The 19300-nt window shown below is 40.9% G+C and overlaps 1 protein-coding gene across 1 annotated transcript in view; it reads left to right on the plus strand.

Moving 5' to 3' along the window:
* LOC133649473 (rho GTPase-activating protein 6-like) overlaps positions 1-19300 on the plus strand; it is a 43783-nt gene that overhangs the window by 19370 nt on the left and 5113 nt on the right. Inside the window, exons 2-13 of the mRNA XM_062046097.1 lie at positions 647-826; positions 5545-5616; positions 11068-11216; positions 11296-11424; positions 12833-13028; positions 13130-13185; positions 13522-13672; positions 13743-13891; positions 15099-15278; positions 15879-15970; positions 16054-16274; positions 18662-18745. Coding sequence (XP_061902081.1) covers positions 647-826; positions 5545-5616; positions 11068-11216; positions 11296-11424; positions 12833-13028; positions 13130-13185; positions 13522-13672; positions 13743-13891; positions 15099-15278; positions 15879-15970; positions 16054-16274; positions 18662-18745 — 1659 coding nt within the window. The remainder of the gene's footprint in view (positions 1-646; positions 827-5544; positions 5617-11067; positions 11217-11295; positions 11425-12832; positions 13029-13129; positions 13186-13521; positions 13673-13742; positions 13892-15098; positions 15279-15878; positions 15971-16053; positions 16275-18661; positions 18746-19300) is intronic.

Here is a 19300-nt window from a genome sequence, read left to right on the forward strand (position 1 = left end):
GAGGAACACATGCAATGCCCGTTCTAGGCCGTAGGGTCTTGAAAAGGTAACAGTTGGAAAAGGTAAATAAAAGGGCCTCTCCTCGGACTAACTGGTTTCTGCACAGCAGGATTCCTGATGGGGATGGATGAGTTTGAGTTGTCACGAGTCAACCTCGGAGAACTATGGTTTGCTAACATACTAATTGGTGATCAGACGAAATTTTGCAATTGCTGCTGGACTATGAGAACGGAGAGCTGTGTGCTGGCATCCCAAAACCAAGTGCTTCACAAAGCACCTGTAAGAACCTATGCGTCCAAGGGGGATTGCTGTAAGGTTACAGCAGTGTGAGTCATCACATTCACTTCTCTGCAGCAGCCAGATGTGCTGTGCAGTTTCTTCTTGTGTTGTCTAAATTGTATTGAACTGTCGTGTATTTGTGGGAGCACTGAGACTCGGGTGGCTTCCATGAGTCATCCCACTCTCTGATCATAAATTCCTCCGTGTCCACTGAGAGAAGTGGTAATGAGGAGGTTGGGAAGAATCACCAATTACTGTAATAATGCCTTATCCAGCTTTGACTTCCAGCCTTCCGTGTGTTTGCATCACCTTTGTTTTGGTTCCAGGGCTAGCAGGCAGTAACCAAGGTGACTGATTACCAATGTTTTGTCCCCACTCCGACCTCAGGGTGACTTCACCTGGAACAGCTTGTCCGGCCAGAGTGTACGCTTGAATCCGGTCGCCATTCAGAGCCTATCGGAACTGGAGAGAGCCCGACTCCAGGAAGTGGCCTACGCCCGCTTGCATCAAGACTATGACGTTGGATGTCAGATAACTTTGCCAAAAGGTGAGATCACGTGTTATTCGCCACACTTTAAGTCACATACATAGCTTTTACTAGGTGGTATTTTCTTAAACTTTTTAGATTTTCCATTACTCAAATATTAACACTCCCTGAATAATCTTACTCTTGAGTCTAATCATATTAAATAACTACACCTAACCTACTGACCAATGTTGATGATTTACATTTATTATAAAAAACCATGAAGCAGAAAATGTGTTTATTTCAACGGTTTTCCCTCAAACACACATTTTGGCTATACAGTGTGGTTAACCCGATTACACTGTAATCGAACAAACTAATCCATAGATCACTGGATTACTAAAATAATCGTTAGCTGCAGCGCTAGTCAGTGGATTTAGCTCAGGCTTGCTAAAGGATAGATCTTCACCAACCATGTTTTACGACCTTCTTGTCAGTGTTGCTTATAACTTCCAGAACCCCTGACAACCGCCATATGAAAGCAAGGAGAGTTACTTTGAAATGTTTACACATCGGTTTGCTATTTCAGCGCCGGTGTTTTACATTTTAGTTGACTGGAGGAGAGTTTAGGGTGTTTTGTAGAGTGTCACAGGACAGAAAAAAGCAGCAAGAGTTCATCAGACAGGTGGAGTTATTGTCGAGCCCAGGAGGTTTTACATATTGGCGATTTTCCATTTGGCTTTGCAAGTCATCCGTCAAAAATCCAAACCATTTCCTATCTCTACTCCCACCCCCACTTTGCTGTCCATGACATCTGCTTTCTCTAGTCTCACACACCAGTTCCTCTCCGCTTCCCACCTATTTTACTCTCAGCTCTCCTTCTACCTCCAACTTGTTTGCGGGCAGTGGTATCAAAAAAAAAAACATGGTGAAGTCAAACAACATGTTGGGGCTTTGCAGCTTTGTCCGTGATTCTTGGACACCGGTAGAAACTAAAACCGTGACGCAAGCGGCTAATGCTACTCTGGCGTGTTCAGTGGGAGATGGATGCTTTTCAGGGAGTGACTCATCCAATGCAGGAGAACATCTGGAGTTCAAACTGAGGTTGCTTTATCAGGATGTAGGACGGCACAGTGACCTGACAAAAACACAAAGAGTTGCTGAGGGCTTCCACAGGAGAATTCCAAGCCTTTAACCGTGCTACAACCCAGCTTCTTGGTCAATATCAACACATCTGTGTGACATCTATTATGTTTGATAGTCGTGCTACAGTTCGTAGGACAATAAACACATGTAAACATAAAATGTCTCTTAAAATTAATATTGCTGTAAATCATTGTAGAAGAAGGTTGTCCTCATACAACTACTGATATGATCACGATATTGGAGCCTTTAGTACTGGGCGATACCGATATTTATCTGATATCAATCAGCAGGAATCATAAATACTTTTATTATTGTGTCATGTGAAATATTAGACACGGTTTGATCAAGTGAAATTACTCAAAAGCAGAACAATGCGGGGAAAAAGAACAAACATATTTGTTATTAACTGTCTGGAATGGACTTATGCTGTCTTTAAAGGGGACCTGTGATGCAAAACCAACTTTTCTTTCCTATTGGTGCCTGTTTTGATGTATTTGGGATCTTCATAAGTCCCAAAAATTTGAAATCAAACCATGGAGGCATGGCGTAGATATTTATAAAACAACCTTGCCTTCCTTCATACTTCCTCCAAGCGAGCCGTTTGGAATTTGCCAAGTTAGTTACATTTTTCCCAATTGTGATGTCAGCGGATAGCTCTATACATGGTAGAAATTCACCCACAGTGCTTGTAGTCCGAGATGCTGTCGAAGTGGAGGCACGTAAATAAGACCGACCACAAAACGTCGCATCCTGAAGGGCCAGTCAGATCTTTGACAGAAGAACCACCATTACATGTTATGTAAACCACAAGGAAGTGTTTTAAATGTAGAAAAAAATCATAATATGACCCCTTTAAATTGAAGTAAAATTGTAATTGTTGTTTTTGCAACACTAAGTGGCCACAATAATATATTAAGCTAAGATCATGGCACAGTAAGTTGAATATTGCGGACACGCTGTTATTGGATGCTCTTTAATACTCTTCTACCTTAAAAAGTTTGTATCTCTAAGTAATTTGCATCTATGATTATTTGATTGTTTATATTGTCATATGCTGTGTTTTAGACCGCTGCTCAATTAAGAGCACATATTACCAGGGATGTTCCGATCGGGGTTTAATGCTGCCCATTCTGATATAATCATCCATTAGTGAGATTGACCGATATTGATCTCAGGTATTTACTGTATGGTGTGTGCTATTGACAGATTAACGATTATCAACACAATATTCAAACTCGTTCCTAATGATCTTTTATTACAGACACTTGTTTGATTAAAACAAAGTTATCGTACACAATACCGAAACACAATTTAAAACCCCCAAAAAACTACTCATTTAAATCATTTGCTTTTTGCCCTCAAAGTCCTCCTGTGTTCAGTCAATTATTACCTAAATGTATGAACATTCACAACAACAACAAATCATCCATCCATCCATCCATTTTCTACCGCTTGTCCCGTTCGGGGTCGCGGGGGTGCTGGAGCCTATCTCAGCTGCATTCGGGCGGAAGGTGGGGTACACCCTGGACAAGTCGCCACCTCATCGCAGGGCCAACACAGATAGACAGACAACATTCACACTCACATTCACACACTATCGCCAGGTGCATGTCTTTGGAGGTGGGAGAAAGCCGGAGTACCCGGAAGGAACCCACGCAGTCACGGGGAGAACATGCAAACTCCACACAGAAAGATCCCGAGCACAGGATCGAACTTAGGACCTTCGTATTGTGAGGCAGACGCACTACATAATACGTATGTCTAGCTTGCGCGCTATTGTGTGCTTAGCTGTTGTGTAGCTGCTAGTTCCTAGTCGTCTATAGCCTACAATGTTTACCTTTTTGTAATTGACTTCCATAAAATACAAGAAAAGACCAACGTTGCGTGCTTATTGGAGGACATTTAGATGTTTGATGTTTGCTTTGCACGACTTAACACGCTGTAGAACTGCTTGTATCAGAGATTTTAAATGCAAGACAATATAATAACACAATTTTTTTCTAATATTGAATGTCAATATCAGATTGGGACATCACTCGGCACACCAAAAATTGGCCAAACCTGACCCCAATCTATGCTATCGTAATTTTCGGACTATACGTTGCACCTAAAACCCTTTCTTTTCTCAAAAATCGACAGTGCACCTTATAACCCGGTGCGCCTAATGTACGTATTCATTTTGGTTGTGCTGACCGATCTCGAAGCAATTTTATTTGGTACATGGTGTAATGATAAGTGTGACCGATAGATGGCAGTCACACATTAGAGATACATATAAGTAGACTGCAAGTTGACGCATGTTCAATAAATGATGCCAGCAAATACCCATCAGCAAGCAACACCAAAACTTTGATATTTCATTGAGAATATAGAATATTACACAAAGCGCTGAAAAATCTGTCAAAATGTTTTAATACGACTTTGGTAAGCTATGAAGCCACACCGCTTAAAGGATTGTCGGCTACTGTAGTCAGACGTACTGTACTTCAATATACGGGTATTATTATGGTGTGTATAAGGACCGCAAAATGGCACCTATTAGAAGACATATCAATTTGCAATTTTTATGCAAGTGAAGTGAAGTGAATTACATTTATATAGCGCTTTTTCTCAAGTGACTCAAAGCGCTTTACATTGTGAAACCCAATATCTAAGTTACATTTAAACCAGTGTGGGTGGCACTGGGAGCAGGTGGGTAAAGTGTCTTGCCCAAGGACACAACGGCAGTGACTAGGATGGCGGAAGCGGGAATTGAACCTGCAACCCTCAAGTTGCTGGCACGGCCACTCTACCAACCGAGCTATACCGCATATATATATGCAAAACCAACTGTTCTTACTTATTGATACCTGCTGATGTGTATTTGGGATCTGCATACGTCCCAAAAATTTGCGCGTGTCCGCCATTATAGTCTGCGCCGTAGTCAATAAACTCCCTTTTCTCTGTCCTCTTGTTGTGGGGCATTCATCCCTCGCTGTTGCCATTTCTAATTAAAAGTAGTGTACAGTTCTAACTAGGGGTGTAACGGTACGTGTATTTGTATTGAACCGTTTCGGTACGGGGGTTTCGGTTCGGTTCGGAGGTGTACCGAACGAGTACACATGCTAGCAGCGACCGGGCTAGGACAACATGTAAAAGCCAGAGCTGGAAGGCCCTCCTGCCTCGTTAAGATCTCCCGTTTGGGAACACTTTGGCTGCGCGATACAACAATGGAGGACGGAGGTTTGCTGAAATTGTTCAGCAGCTGCTTCTGACAACCAGTCAAACATGTGTTGCACCTTTCCTGCTTCCGGCTCCCAGACCGTCGTTGCTGGCATCAAATTCTAAAGTTAATGATTATTTGCAAAAAAAAAAAAAAATGTTTATCAGTTTGAACATCAAATATGTTGTCTTTGTAGCATATTCAACTGAATATGGGTTGAAAATGATTTGCAAATCATTGTATTCCGTTTATATTTACATTTAACCATTTCCCAACTCATATGGAAACGGGGTTTGTATGAATTGATGTATTTTATTTTCAGATTTTCACCAAAACGTCCATTTTTCAATCAGTGTAGTATACAACTGCATTCCTTATTTAGTTTATGAATATCTGAATACGCATCATGTTGTCCAGATGATAATTATTGTCTTCTTTTGTCCCTGCACAGATGGAGAGAAGAGGAAAAAGTCGCTGAGGAGGAAGCTGGATTCTTTAGCCAAAGAGAAGAGTAAAGACAAAGGTATGCCAAGGTCTTTAAACAAGTACTTAGCAGGGTTTTTCTTCACCTTGCTCACTCCCTTTAGTCCCCTGTGCTGCTACAAGTCCGCCCCTACATTGCAGGTGAACAGAGAGGCTATAAAAATAAAGTATCTGTTTACAGTTTGTGTTTATGTTAGTGGGGCGGGGGGGTTGGCTCAGCATTGTTGGCCGTAGAACATGCGGGCGTTTTGGAGAGATTGGAGGCTTTTCTTATCAAACTTGTGAGTCTGGGCTCTGATCTCAGTAAAGGCACATTGAAATTCAAGAATGCATGCACAGATGCACTTAGCGGGCCGTGCTGAAGATGTCAGGCGTCTTAGCAGGAGGGTGTCAGGTTGTTAGCACGAGCTGACATTGTGCAATGTAAGGCTGCAACAACCCTTCATTTATCAATGACAAGGGCAAAGCAGAAACTCCATGGTTAGGGTGCATTTGAACAACAACTCCATGGTTAAAAAGAAGAATGTTTCACATACAGGATTTAGATAAGTGTATTTAAAAAAAAAATTTTTTTTTGTTTTCAGTTAAAAGTTTTGTATCAATAACCTACCTGAGATTACCACTGTAATATAACAATGTTACTCTATCATGGTTCGGTATTGTAATTACTGTTCTACAATGTGTTACTATGAAATGTCTTTATTAAAAAAGAAGACAAAAATAACTTTTTCAATGAGCAGGCATTTTTAAACTATATAATACACATGTGTCAAACTCAAGGGCCGGGGCCAGGTCTGGCCCGCTGCATCATTTTAGATGGCCCTTGAAGGCTTGGAAAAAATATGCGTCAATAAGGTACCATATCTTTGCTTACTAAATGTATTTGTTCTTTCCATTTGGACATAAAAAAAAAGTACGTACTGCATGAAATTGCTAATTTTTTCAACTTTGATATTAACCAATATTGCAACAAATATTGTATCGTCATACTTCCCAAACTATTTTTGGGGTTGAAGTAAAAACAAATGCAGTAGATATCGGCTTGAACTATGATTTCAGAGCAAGTTAACCATTACATTGTTCACTGTAGGTTTTAGGGGTTACATTTATGGTGATTTTTACAGCATATTAACTTTAAATTAAAAAAAATATCACTTTTTTTTATTACAGTAAAATTCTGTCAACTGAGTGTTTTTTTTTTAATGGTAAAATCTAGGCTTGTTGTTTTTATTGTGTAAACAGAAAAAGGGTCGCACATTTTTTGACGGTAAAAAACTGACAACTCTGTTGCCAGAATTTAAAAAAAATAACAGTGGTGCCCTTTTTCCATTTACAGGCAGACGTTGTAAAACCACAGTACATTTTACAGTAAAATTCTGGCTACTAAGCTGACAGTTTTTTCATTTACTGTAAAAAACACTTTTTACTGCAGTAAAATTTGAGTTGCCAGTTATTACTGTAAAATATACAGGTTTTTTTTAGTGTGCATAAAAAAATATATAATATTAAAATTTATAAGCAAATTCATATATTATTCGCTGTGACAAGCGGCCTTCTAAGGACAGCCCTAATTGCAATGTGGCCCTTGACGAAAACAAGAGTGACACTCCTGATATAATAGAAAATGATGGAAATGGAACATATGGATTTTTCTGAATAAATAATAATGAATACTACAGAGTTCTTAATGCCGTCTCCGTGGCTGAATGTGCAACTCAAGTCACAACACTATAAATATTTTCTTTGGAAAAGAAAATACAACACAAAATGCAAATAAAAACAATCACTAAGGGGTTTAAGATTACAATGTAAATGATTGATAAAACTAATTCTAAATAATCAATCAATGTTTATTTTTTATTTTTATCAATGTTTAATAAGATTAAAAAAACAAAAATAGGCAGGAGCATAAAACTCAATCCCAACATGTTTTTGAGACTAGCTGTCAACTTGTCAACGATTTTTTTGTAGTTGTCGGATAGTGTATTTTATTCATTTTGATGAATTTGCTGCCTTAAAGTGACTATTTGCAATCTTTACGAGGCTGCCTAACCGAGCTAACTTTCAAAAGTGTTGTAAACATTATATCCTCCCTCTTACGACCCACGTAGCACACACTCGTGTTGTCACCAAATGATGGCTATTCGGCAAAGTTTAGCTACTAACGTTAGCTAATATTGAATGTGTAGCCTATCGTAACAGCATGACTGAAAATTGTTGTTTTCTAGTAATTTTTATTTGCCAAAAGGAAACCACGTATTTCTCCAAGCCATGTTTTTATGGTGGCGGATTTGGTCCATTTAGATGAGGGGAAACGTTTGAGGGACTAACCTCCTTCGGACATCACACCAGGGCTGCATCTTGGCTAAAATGGGGCCAGTGAATACTCAATTTGCCTTTATCAATACAAAAAAAATCTAAAACTTGTACAGATTAAATGGAAAATAACATTCAAACACTGAAATTAAAATGGCTCTTAAAATCCAGAACAATGTTTCTTTTGCCAAGTAAGTATAATGTGTGTCAATGTACTACAGTTATTTTTTTAACAAAGCGTGAAAGATTTCACTGTGTATATAAAAAGCATATTCAACAATACCGCGATAATAATGATAACCGTGATCATTTTGGTCACAATAACCGTGATATGAGATTTTTACATTGTTAGAACAAGAATGTATATGTACTGTATGTGTTTTGGTACATTAACTGTGCTTCTATTGTGAAATGACTTCCTGTGCAACTGTGATTTCATCTAAAAGTATTCATATTCTCTTCATGTCATATTATGCTCCTTCCAGCGCTGCTGTTTTTAGGTTATAGAGTTTTTATCCAATCAGAATTCAGATAGCTTAGGTTGCCATGCTGTACCAAATCTGCCCGAGAAGTAAGTGAACGGACACAAACATTTGATTGGCTATCGCAACTGTCTATCAGATCACGAGTTGTTGTCAGTAAGGCCTTCTGGATGGCCTAAGGCAGATATATAGTGATGTTATGAGCTAGGCCAGGGGTCGGCAACCTTTACCACTCAAAGAGCCATTTTGGCAAGTTTCACAAATTAAAGAAAATAATGGGAGCCACAAAAAAAATTAAAATGAAAAACACTGCATACAAAGCTTAAACGCTTTGTGCTATGTTAACCAGGGGTCTCCGACACACGCACCGGCACGCACTTTAATGTGGAAATTTGATGTTAGTGCGGCCCGCGAGTTTTGAATGAATGGCGCTTGATAGCGTCATACTTGCCAACCCTCTCATTTTTCCCGGGAGACTCCCGAATATCAGGGCGTGATGACACTGCTTTTGGCGCCCTCTACAGCCTACCCAAACAGCGTACCTGCTCGACCACACGTAGAATGCAGTTTCAGCTTGCTCACGTAAGTGACAGCAAGGCGTACTACCTCAGCAGCCACACATCTTACACTGACGGTACCAATACCCAGAATCCCATGCAGCCCTAACTCTTCCGCTCAACCAACGCACGGAGAGGGGTGGGGGGGTTGATGTGTGGGGGGATTTGGTGGTAGCGGGGGTGTATAATGTAGACCGGAAGAGTTAGGGCTGCATGGGATTCTGGGTATTGGTTGTGTTGTGTTTATGTTGTGTTACGGTGGGATGTTCTCCAGAAATGTGTTTTTCATTCTTTTTTGGTGTGGGTTCACAGTGTGGCACATATTTGTAACGTAACAATGTTAAAGTTGTTTGATACGGCTACCGTCAGTGTAAGCTGTGTGGCTGATGACTAAGTATGCTTTGCTGTCTCCTATGTGTGCAAGAAAAAACAAAACATACAACATGTGGCCGGGATGGCACGCTGTTTGAAAACGCTATAGAGGACAATTACTGCAGTGCAATTAGGGCACTCCCTTTATTTAGTAATTAGAGTGTAAATAGGGTTATATTTTCCCTGGGAGGTATCTATGAGAGACACTGAGATCCATAAGTCTCCTGGGAAAATCGGGGGGGTCGGCAAGTATGTAGCTGAGCCGCATCAGAGTGGTCAAAGAGCCGCATGCGGCTCCGGAGCCGCGGGTTGCCGACCCCTGAGCAAGGCAACATAAGAACTGCATTACCCAGCATGCCACAGTAGCAAAGAGCATGCGCAGTAGCCCGGTTTAGGTTGTTGAATGTGGCCATGCCGGCAGCTTGATGTTATCTATGAGCACGCTGTGGAGTAAACTTTAAGAACTCAGCCAACACGCCTCGTCTGCATCTTTTATGATTAGACAAGACAACACATATTTGCAAGGGCATTTTCAAGAAGGATATTTAAAGAGAAACTACATCTTGTGAGACAATGTCGGCCAACCCCGGAAGCTAGCTCAGCTGTTCTGGCGATGAAATGTGAGTTCAGATATTTTATTTCTTTATTTTTTTACGTTTAATATGTTTTTTGCCATTTTAATTTTGACAGTACCACATAAGATATGTTTTAAAGGCTGATACGGTTTATTGATTTTTAAATGCGCCAGAAAATAACCCGTTTTGTACAATGCCCAGTAGTGCGTAAATGTGTTTCTGTATAGTATTTCTCCAGCAAAGGTCATGTGGGGACATAAATGATGGTATTTTGAGAGGTAATCATTGAAGTCGGACATCACTGAAGGCCTAGGTGGGAAATGCACGGCCCGCCACTGATGCTACTGATATGCAAATAAACACCGTCGAAAGAATAAAACACACCGTGATCTTTCCTCAACATGTCCAACGGAGCTGAAAACAATAACAACTTCTTTTTTTTTAATACATAATGGATTTGATTTGTGGACGGCATGCAGGGAACATTCTGGGAGTTATGACTCAGCGCCTTGCATGGTGTTTTTTAACAACTGGCAAAGTTCTCAATAAAGACCGAGCCTGACTCATTCTCATTCATTCTCTCTCAAGTCTTAGCACAATTGCCAGGGAAGACGTCGCACAAGAGGAGACCGGCCTGGTTTGATCGATGTGGTCTTGGCACAGGTGGATCGTGCGGCCCAGAAGGGGCTTTTGTGCATACGTGCAGGGCTGCATGTTGCCCGGGCCTTGTGTTCACCAGATGTGCATGATGCTGCGAGTTTGTGGAGTAAATCTGCTATGCAGCCGGGTTCGTGGTCATGTTGAACCACGAGCCTTTCAGTTGTGGTTTTGAGCTGCAGTTCTTTGTCTTTCCTTTCACTGTTTCCTTACACATCTTCAAAAGTCATAAAGATGACAAAATACAGTTGCATAACTTGATTGAGGTTGAGGGCCAATAAAGGTGGTCAGAGGCACCACAGTTAGTGGTCAGTATGTTGTCATTTTCCAACCCAATTGACTTCCTGTGATGTCTTTACATTCACAGAACATCTGTGCTTGAACTGGTGTAAGGTTTTATGAGTAGCATGTAAAAAAGCTTCGCCCGAGCCACTGTACGGCCTTTTTCTTTCCTGCTGCTAAAGCATTGTGTGATTTTTGTCGTGTAACTTCGTCATCTACCTTCACGGCTTCTTCTTTTTGTGTCTCCCAGAAGGCGTCCCTCAAGCCTTCAGTATATCCCTCTCGCAGGTCATCGCCAACGACAGGACGCACAGGCAGCGCCAGGACGGCTTTCGCCAGGATCCGCCACAGCGAGAGGAGCACAAGGACTCGTCCGACCTCGTCTCCTCCATTCTGCAGGTCAATAAGCACGAGCATCTCATTTTGAAATCCGCAGTCTCTGGTCATTAAACATACTGAACTATTGCATCGCCAACAGTTTGCCACGAAGCGGCCGTCTACTAAGGAGCTCTCGAGCAGCAACTCTTCATTGAGCTCCACATCAGAGACAGCCAATGAGTCGACGTCGCCCAACACACCTGAGGCTGCACCGCGAGTGCGCAGACGGGTGAGAGAGTCGGGTGTGTTTTCTGTCCGTTTAGATCAGGGGTATCCAAACTTTTTCACTGAGGGCCTCACACTGAAAAATGAAAGCATGCGGGGGCCATTTTGATGATTTTGATTTTCAAAACCATTACAGCTCCCTTCCATTTTGGTGGTCATTTAAGTGTTTAAAATAAGTCTTTTTTTTTTTCCAACACCTAAATATCTATTGATTAATTTCAAATCTGTTGCCATAGTTTTTTATTTTTTGTATAGGTTTTATGCCCCTTTTTTTTTTAATCAACAAAACCCGTTTTATTTTGGCAAAAACACAAAGTATGCAATATTTTCCCAAAACATTTTTCAAAATGGAATATTTGATGTGAATCAATTAGAGCTTTAAATAGGTGAATAATTCATAACAAAACTGCTTTTGATTGAGTATTTTTTAAATAGTCAGACTAAAAGGTGTCAGCGATCCAAAAAGCCCTGCTCATAAAAGTATTCAACATAAGTCGTATATTGATATATATTATTTTTTACTTTAAACGCATAAATCTCTGGATCCACTTCAGATCTGTTGATTATAAATTTGTATTATTTCTTTTGGTTGGTGAACTGGGGTGTGTGACTAACAAGCAAAGCCTTTCATGCGTCTTAGCTGTAATTTGTAGGCCGTTTAGGGCTGCTACTGACTAGGCTAGTTAGCTCAATACGGCTAACGCTAGCGGCATCTGAAGTTACGGAGTTGCTCTAACTGGCGGACCCATCCCTCTAGCAGAGACAACCTCTTCATGAAAAGGGCGCAAGAAGAACACAAAGCTATACTTAGGTTTTTTCTTCACCAAGTCGATTAATTTGTCTTCGGAGTGAGGGTTTCAGACCAGGGCTAGCTTAGCTCCACTAACTTAGCAGCTAGCCAGCAGTGAAAAAAAGAGAGCAAGTGCTTTGTAAACTCGGCAAACCTACAAAATGTGTTGAAGAAGGCTGTAAAATATTTAGAAGCACACAAAATAGAAAGCTAGGACTTAGCTTTGATGACAAGGAGCACAGCCAACCCAACATCAGCGTGAACTGTTTGTTTACTTTGTCGGATAAAACTGTTTGTTACTAAACAAAAATGACAAAATATCAAACCGTTGCTGTCCAAATTCCCTGCCCGCCCCATTCTGTGACGTGGGAGCAAAATCCACCATTCACGTCACTTCTGCTTTGGGGATCATTTTATTGTATTCTTTTGAAAAGAATAGGGTAAAAAACAAGGATTTTAGTGTATAATGCAATTTCGGGAATAACGGAGTCAGTATTTTATGGACCACCACAACCGCATTATATCGAACTTTGAGTGTATTAGCGTCAGTATTGGGTCACACTTTGGACACCCCTGGTTTAGATCAACCTTCTCGAATATAAAATGCTTGTTTCGGCTTCAGGGTGGGATGTCAGTGGATTCAATCACTGACCTGGACGACAACCAGTCTCGCCTGCTGGAGGCGCTGCAGCTCTCCCTGCCTGCCGAGACACCAAATAAGAAGGAGAAACAAAGGGACAAACGGTTGAGCCTCAACCCGATATACCGGCAGGTGCCCCGTGTGGTCGACAGTTGCTGCCAACACATTGAGAAATACGGTAGGCTGTTATGTCATAGACCGAGGCTTCATTTCCGCAGTAACCTTAATTAAGCTACATTTATAATGACTGCTTTTTTGTTTCCCCTTTTGAACCCTCAGGTTTGCAGACTGTCGGAATTTTCAGAGTTGGAAGCTCCAAGAAGAGAGTTCGGCAGGTTAGTGTTGCCTAATGCATGATATATTTTGTCTCTACCATCTTGAAGAAGTGAGTTACCTCAACTTAAAAGCTCAATTGGTCCCATGACAGTGTTCAGAACTGAAACCACTGGTTTATCAATGTCTTATATTTCTGTTTAAAAAGGCATGTTACATGTTAGGCATGGAATACATTGACTTCAATGGGCGACTGTTTTGCATTCCGAGCTACTACTGTATTTCTATGCAGCTTTCCCTAATGTTCTGGATAGTAGTATCATTTTTCAAACAAATATTTACACACTTCATTAAAAACAGAAATCCATCATATCTTTGACTTTTTGTTTCTGCTTCAGTTACGTGAGGAGTTTGACCGCGGCTTTGATGTCCAATTAGATGAGGAGCACAGCGTTCATGACGTGGCCGCCTTGCTGAAAGAGTTCCTCAGGGACATGCCCGACCCGCTCCTCACCAAAGAGCTCTACACCGCCTTCATAAACACAACATGTACGCTCGGAAGTGAATGTCATTCCAGGACACCTACGCTTGGCATCTGATTTGGTTGCTGTTGTTGCAGTGTTGGATCCAGAGGAGCAGCACAATGTCACCCAGCTTCTGGTCTACCTGCTCCCAGCATGCAACAGTGATACTCTCCATCGTCTCCTGGAGTTCCTGTCCACCGTGGCAGACCACGCCCACGACCGACTGGACAAGGATGGACAAGAGGTGAACTCTCACTACTGTGGGCTGTCTTCGATTTTATAGTCAAATCTGATTTGTTAGAATTTGTCCATAGTGGACAATTAGTCAAATCTGTGGCGTAATAAACACATGGTTATAATACTGTATGTAGTACCGTATACTGACTGGTCACCAAGTGTGACGTCACATGTATGTAGCTCTAGCACCTATACGGTAAATCTTCCAAAGTTAATTACAAATAATTAAAAATACTTTTCGAATACAGTCTTTCATTAAAGTGAACAAAGCAATATCTTATTTCAGACTTTTTGCACCTCAAAAAAGGCTAAAATACTTGAATAAACAAAAGGTTAGATTTTTATTTTGTCTTATATAACAAAGATAAAAATCAACACTCGGAAATTGCTTTTTGTAGACGAGACCGTTGACTAGTTTGAAGGAAAACAAAGAGTGTGGTGTCGTATCTTGCGTTTGTATACGAAAACATATTTATCCATGATCATCTGGTCTTTCTGACGTTGGATATAACAACACAATGTTTTTTTTTTTTTTTCCCTCCAAGCCAGTTTGAGGTTTCGTGTTTAATTAATAACCGTAATATAATAATGTATGTTTTAGGTCGTTTTTTTCGGCTTTAAGATGGTCTGTAAAACAATCTATGCAAAATTGTACTTAAAAGAACCACCTTTACATGTTATGCAGAAGGAAAAAAATCAAAACAAGACCGCTTTAAAATGATGTTCAAATAAACCAATCATTGTTTTGTTTTTCCAATTCCCATTCATGAAAAGAACATTCAACGACCAAAACATACACTGAGTAAAATGGATACTTTAGTGATGGCTAGAGTCGAGAAGACATCAAACTTGACTAAATAGAGGAAGTAGAAGTAACAAAGTTAATGTGGGTTTAATGTCCGACATTCGACTCCAAGGTTGATAGTTTGATCGGACTCGTCCAAATCGAATCGGCGAAACTTTGACTATTTGAAGACAGCCCTCTCAAGCTGCCGCTCCATCAGAGAAAGTTATGTTTTATGCCTTTTTGAGGCACAAAGTGGATTTCCATGTCTTATTTAGGTTGGAAAGGAAAAAGGGAACAATGAGTCTTGGAACTTGGCGTGGTTATTGTGCCATAGGACAATCAATCATCTAAACCAGCTCGTTCTGTCATAGCATGCTACAAAACTCAAGCCAGACAGTCCCAACTATGTTTTTCTTCCTCATTGCAGATCACAGGGAACAAAATGACCTCCTTGAACCTCGCCACCATCTTTGGTCCCAACCTCCTCCATAAACTCAAATCCTCTGACAAGGAGTTCAGTGTCCAAAGCTCTGCGAGAGCAGAGGAAAGCACGGCCGTCATCGCCGCGCTCCAGAGGATGATCGCCAGCTACCAGACACTCTTCATGGTCAGTCAGCTCTCATCCTGACTTTTGATGTCAGCTGATGCACTTTCACATTTTTGTGTAGACAGAAACAGACGTGTCTTGTCAGTGAGTCATCGGTGCCAGTTCTTTGGCAAAAACATCGAGAAACCTTCACCCCCGTCCCAGACAATTGAACGCCTTCTTTCCAAAATAAAATTCAGGCATGAAAGATTTTGTGTGGAGTCAGGAGAGGTCACAATTCTGCACGGATTAACTTCTTCTTCTTCGCTTGCTTTGTTCCCGTCTCTTCTCGGGATTCTCCAACGGTGCAGACAGGCAGCTCGGGTCATTTTAGGTCCAAAACTTTAAACTGTAATGTTTTGTAATCTGCCACTGCCACTCCCCTCAGGCTTACATTCCTACAGTAAGCCAATTAATCACACCAGACTTCTTCGTGTCTTGGTAAAAGTTAGGGTTTATTGTTTATTTGAAAAATGGGAGATGACATCTGTAAGTCTGAATTTATTACAGATCTGGCAACAAAGCAGGAAATGAAGACCAATGTTGACATGCCTCAATTGGCGCCTTGAGCAGGGTGATTCACTTCATTCAATTAATTAATCCAAATTGCTTTTTGTTTAGGTCCCGGCTGACTTGCAAAATGAAGTGTTGATGAGTCTCCTGGAGACAGATCCTGACGTGGTGGACTACCTCCTGAGGCGAAAAGCATCCCAGTGAGTTATAGACAGAACACAAGATTCTTTCATCCTCCCGTCTGAAGCTCTCTTTCTTAACCAAGTTTTGGTTTTCCTTGCAGGAGTCCTGATCTACACCAGTCCGAGGATCCCTTCACTCTGAGCGAGCAGCACTCCTCCAGCGATTCCAACAAAGTGTCTAGCGGGGAGGTGTCCCCCTATGACAACAACTCCCCCATCCTGAGCGAGCGAAGAGGGGAGGCAGGAAAGCCGGGAGGCGCCCTGACAGGGCAGGTGGTGGGTTGGGGTAGGGAGTCTGGAGGCTACAGCTGGGCTGCACCAGGTGAGCGGAAAATTGACACCAAAGTAGGGTTGTCAAAAGTATCGATACTTACAAACATGCGAAAAGTACATCGATAACAGCTTTTTTCAGTATTGTTAGTACCGAGACTATACAACACTTTTTCCCCGTCAAGCCGCATCAATTCTCAGCGTCGAAAAAGAACACCTGCCGTCTTTAAAAAAATATGCTTACTGTATTTTTCGGACTATAAGGCGCACTTTAAATCCTTTCATTTTCTCAAAAATCGACAGTGAGGCTTATAACCCGGTGCGCCTAATGTACGGAATAATTCTGGCTGTGCTTACCGACTTTGAAGCTGTTTTATTTGGTACATGGTGTAATGATAAGTGTGACCAGTAGATGGCAGTCACACGTAAGAGATGCGTGTAGACGGCAAGATGATGCCAGTAAACAACACCAAAATGTAAATGTTCCATGGAGAATATAGAATAATACACACAGCGCTCAAAAATCTGTCAAAATGTTTTAGTACGACTTTGGTAAGCTATGAAGCCGCACCACTTGATGGATTGTCGGAGCATTACGGCTACCCTAGTCAGACTGCTGTGCTTCAACATAAAGTACTATTGTGATGTGTGTATAAGGACCGCAAAATGGCACCTATCAGCAGACACATTATCTGGCGTTTTGTTTCGCAATATTATACAAAACCAACTTTCCTTACCTTCTGGTACCTGCTGATGTGTATTTGGGATCTGCATAAATAATGAAAATTTGCACTCGTTCGCCATTGTAGTCCATGAAAACGCCAGTCGATAAGCTTCTTCTTTGTCTCTATCTTCTTGTTATGGGACATTCACCCTCCGCTGTTGCCATTTGTAATATAAAGTAGCGTAAAGTTCTAGCTTATATCTGTCAGTAGACTCGCTATGGAAGCGCTAAAAACTACTGGTGTAGTGGGTTTACATAATTCACCCACAGAACTTGAGTTATTAGAGAATTTTGGTCGGACGTTTTTTCACGGGACACATTTCCAGTGTTGTTATTTTTTCCGGATGAGGAGATGCTGCTCCGTTATTGATTCAAGTAAAGTCTGAATGTCATTAAGACAGTTAGCTCCATCTTTTGACACTTCTTCCACTCCCGTCCTTGCACGCTACACCGCTACAACAAAGATGACGGGGAGAAGACGCTGTCGAAGTGCAGCCACATAAATAAGACCGCCCACAAAACGGCGCATCCTGAAGCAACGGTCAGAAAGGGACTTGAAGATGGTCTGTAGAACATAATTTATGCAACATTTTGACCAAAGAACCACCATTACATGTTATGGAGACCACAAGGAAGGGTTTTAAATGTAGAAAAAAATTATAATATGATCCAATTAATGTGCATTATACTCCGGTGCGCCTTTTGTATGAGAATAGACCTGAATAGACCTGCTCATTGTCAGTGCGCCTTATAATCCGGTGCGCCCTATGGTCCGAGAAATATGGTACTTGTGAAAACCTGTCACAAATGCGAATTTGGCATGTCCAGCTCGCCTTCCCTCATAAACAAATTATATGCACCATACGCTTCACAACATACCTAATACACACTTCCTTTGCCAGAGAAAGACGTACCAAAAGAGATCCAGTTTGCTAATTCATCGATGTAGGTATTAAAAGTGAAACGAGAGAAGGAAGTGACAAAGTGGAGTGTGTATTTATACGGTCTTGAAATGCTAAATCTTTGCCGTGCGAGTGAGAGCGTAGATCTGCCACCACAAGCCCAGGGAGTGTGCTTTACCACAGCAGAAAACCTACACAAAGTTGCTATCAAACCTTTTATCACTTCTGTAGATGTTAAAAATACACAGCTTGGAGACATTTCCATTGTTTGGCACCTCTATATGTAAACCAGTGGTGTTCAAAATGTGGCCTGGGGCCATTTGTGGAAAGCAGCATTTTTATGGACATGTGGCACATTGTAGAAAATGAACAAAAAAAAAAAACAAGAAACATTGACCAAAAAGGCATAACGTAAAGGAAACAAATTATACTAATAATATATACAGTATATGAATATAAACAAATATTTGATATACTGGGAGGCTATTGTTCTTTTTTTAATGTACAGTTACCTCTTGGCAGCTGATACAGTGATTTAAATTATGTGCAAAAATATGTTGAAGCAAAGTGATCTTAAATACTGGACACTTTGAAACAGTTTTAAATAAAGTAGAGAATTTAAAAGTACTAGGGTTCAGTTTTTTTTTAATCGTAGTATCAAATAAGTGTCAAAACCCGTTGAAATTAACAGGTATCAGTATCGACTACTGCAATTCTGGTATCGTAACAAGCCTGCACCAAAGTTTAACTTGCTTTCAATGCTGGGGTAGCCATGTCCATCATTGGACCTTGTCTCTTCTTTGCTTCTTTTAGACAGTATATCGGAGGAGCATGCTAACATTTGGGGAACATGGCACACGACTCTGAAACCAACACTCCAAGACCAAACAAACACAGGTGGGCAGGTTTAAACAATAATGGCCTTAAAACCTTGGTGCTTGTACATGCTGTGTGAGTGAAAAACAATCGTTGTAGACACACACCCACAGATAGACAAACAAACCCAAACAGACGAAGCAACGTGTTTGCAATGTGTTTGCAACGTGTTTGCCTTAGTTCTGCTATAGCAATATGATAATATTGGCTCATTAATGGGTAAAAAAGGAGCAGAATGAAAAGAACATTTCCCCTCTGGGGGACAAAAAAAAAAGGACTAATTGAAATGAAAGGCATACACTGTTACATCATGCAAAAGAGACAAGCCAGACCAGACTTGTTAAAAAAACATTTGTTTTCTGTGAACCTAGAAACAGTTTGAAGGACCCGTTGTGTCCAGATGACCAAAATTGACCTAACACTTTCTCTTTATGTATTTGTATGCTCCTGAAAATGAATCTGGCAGTCATTTCCCATAATATCAATTAGTTTTTGAATAATCGTTAGATAACTAACTGTATTTGGAACGTCCCCTTTCCAAAGCCAGACTCGCTATGTCTCTCCGTCTTGGTGTGA

This window comes from Entelurus aequoreus, linkage group LG01, assembly GCF_033978785.1.
Source record: "Entelurus aequoreus isolate RoL-2023_Sb linkage group LG01, RoL_Eaeq_v1.1, whole genome shotgun sequence".
NCBI classification, from domain to species: Eukaryota; Metazoa; Chordata; class Actinopteri; order Syngnathiformes; family Syngnathidae; genus Entelurus; species Entelurus aequoreus.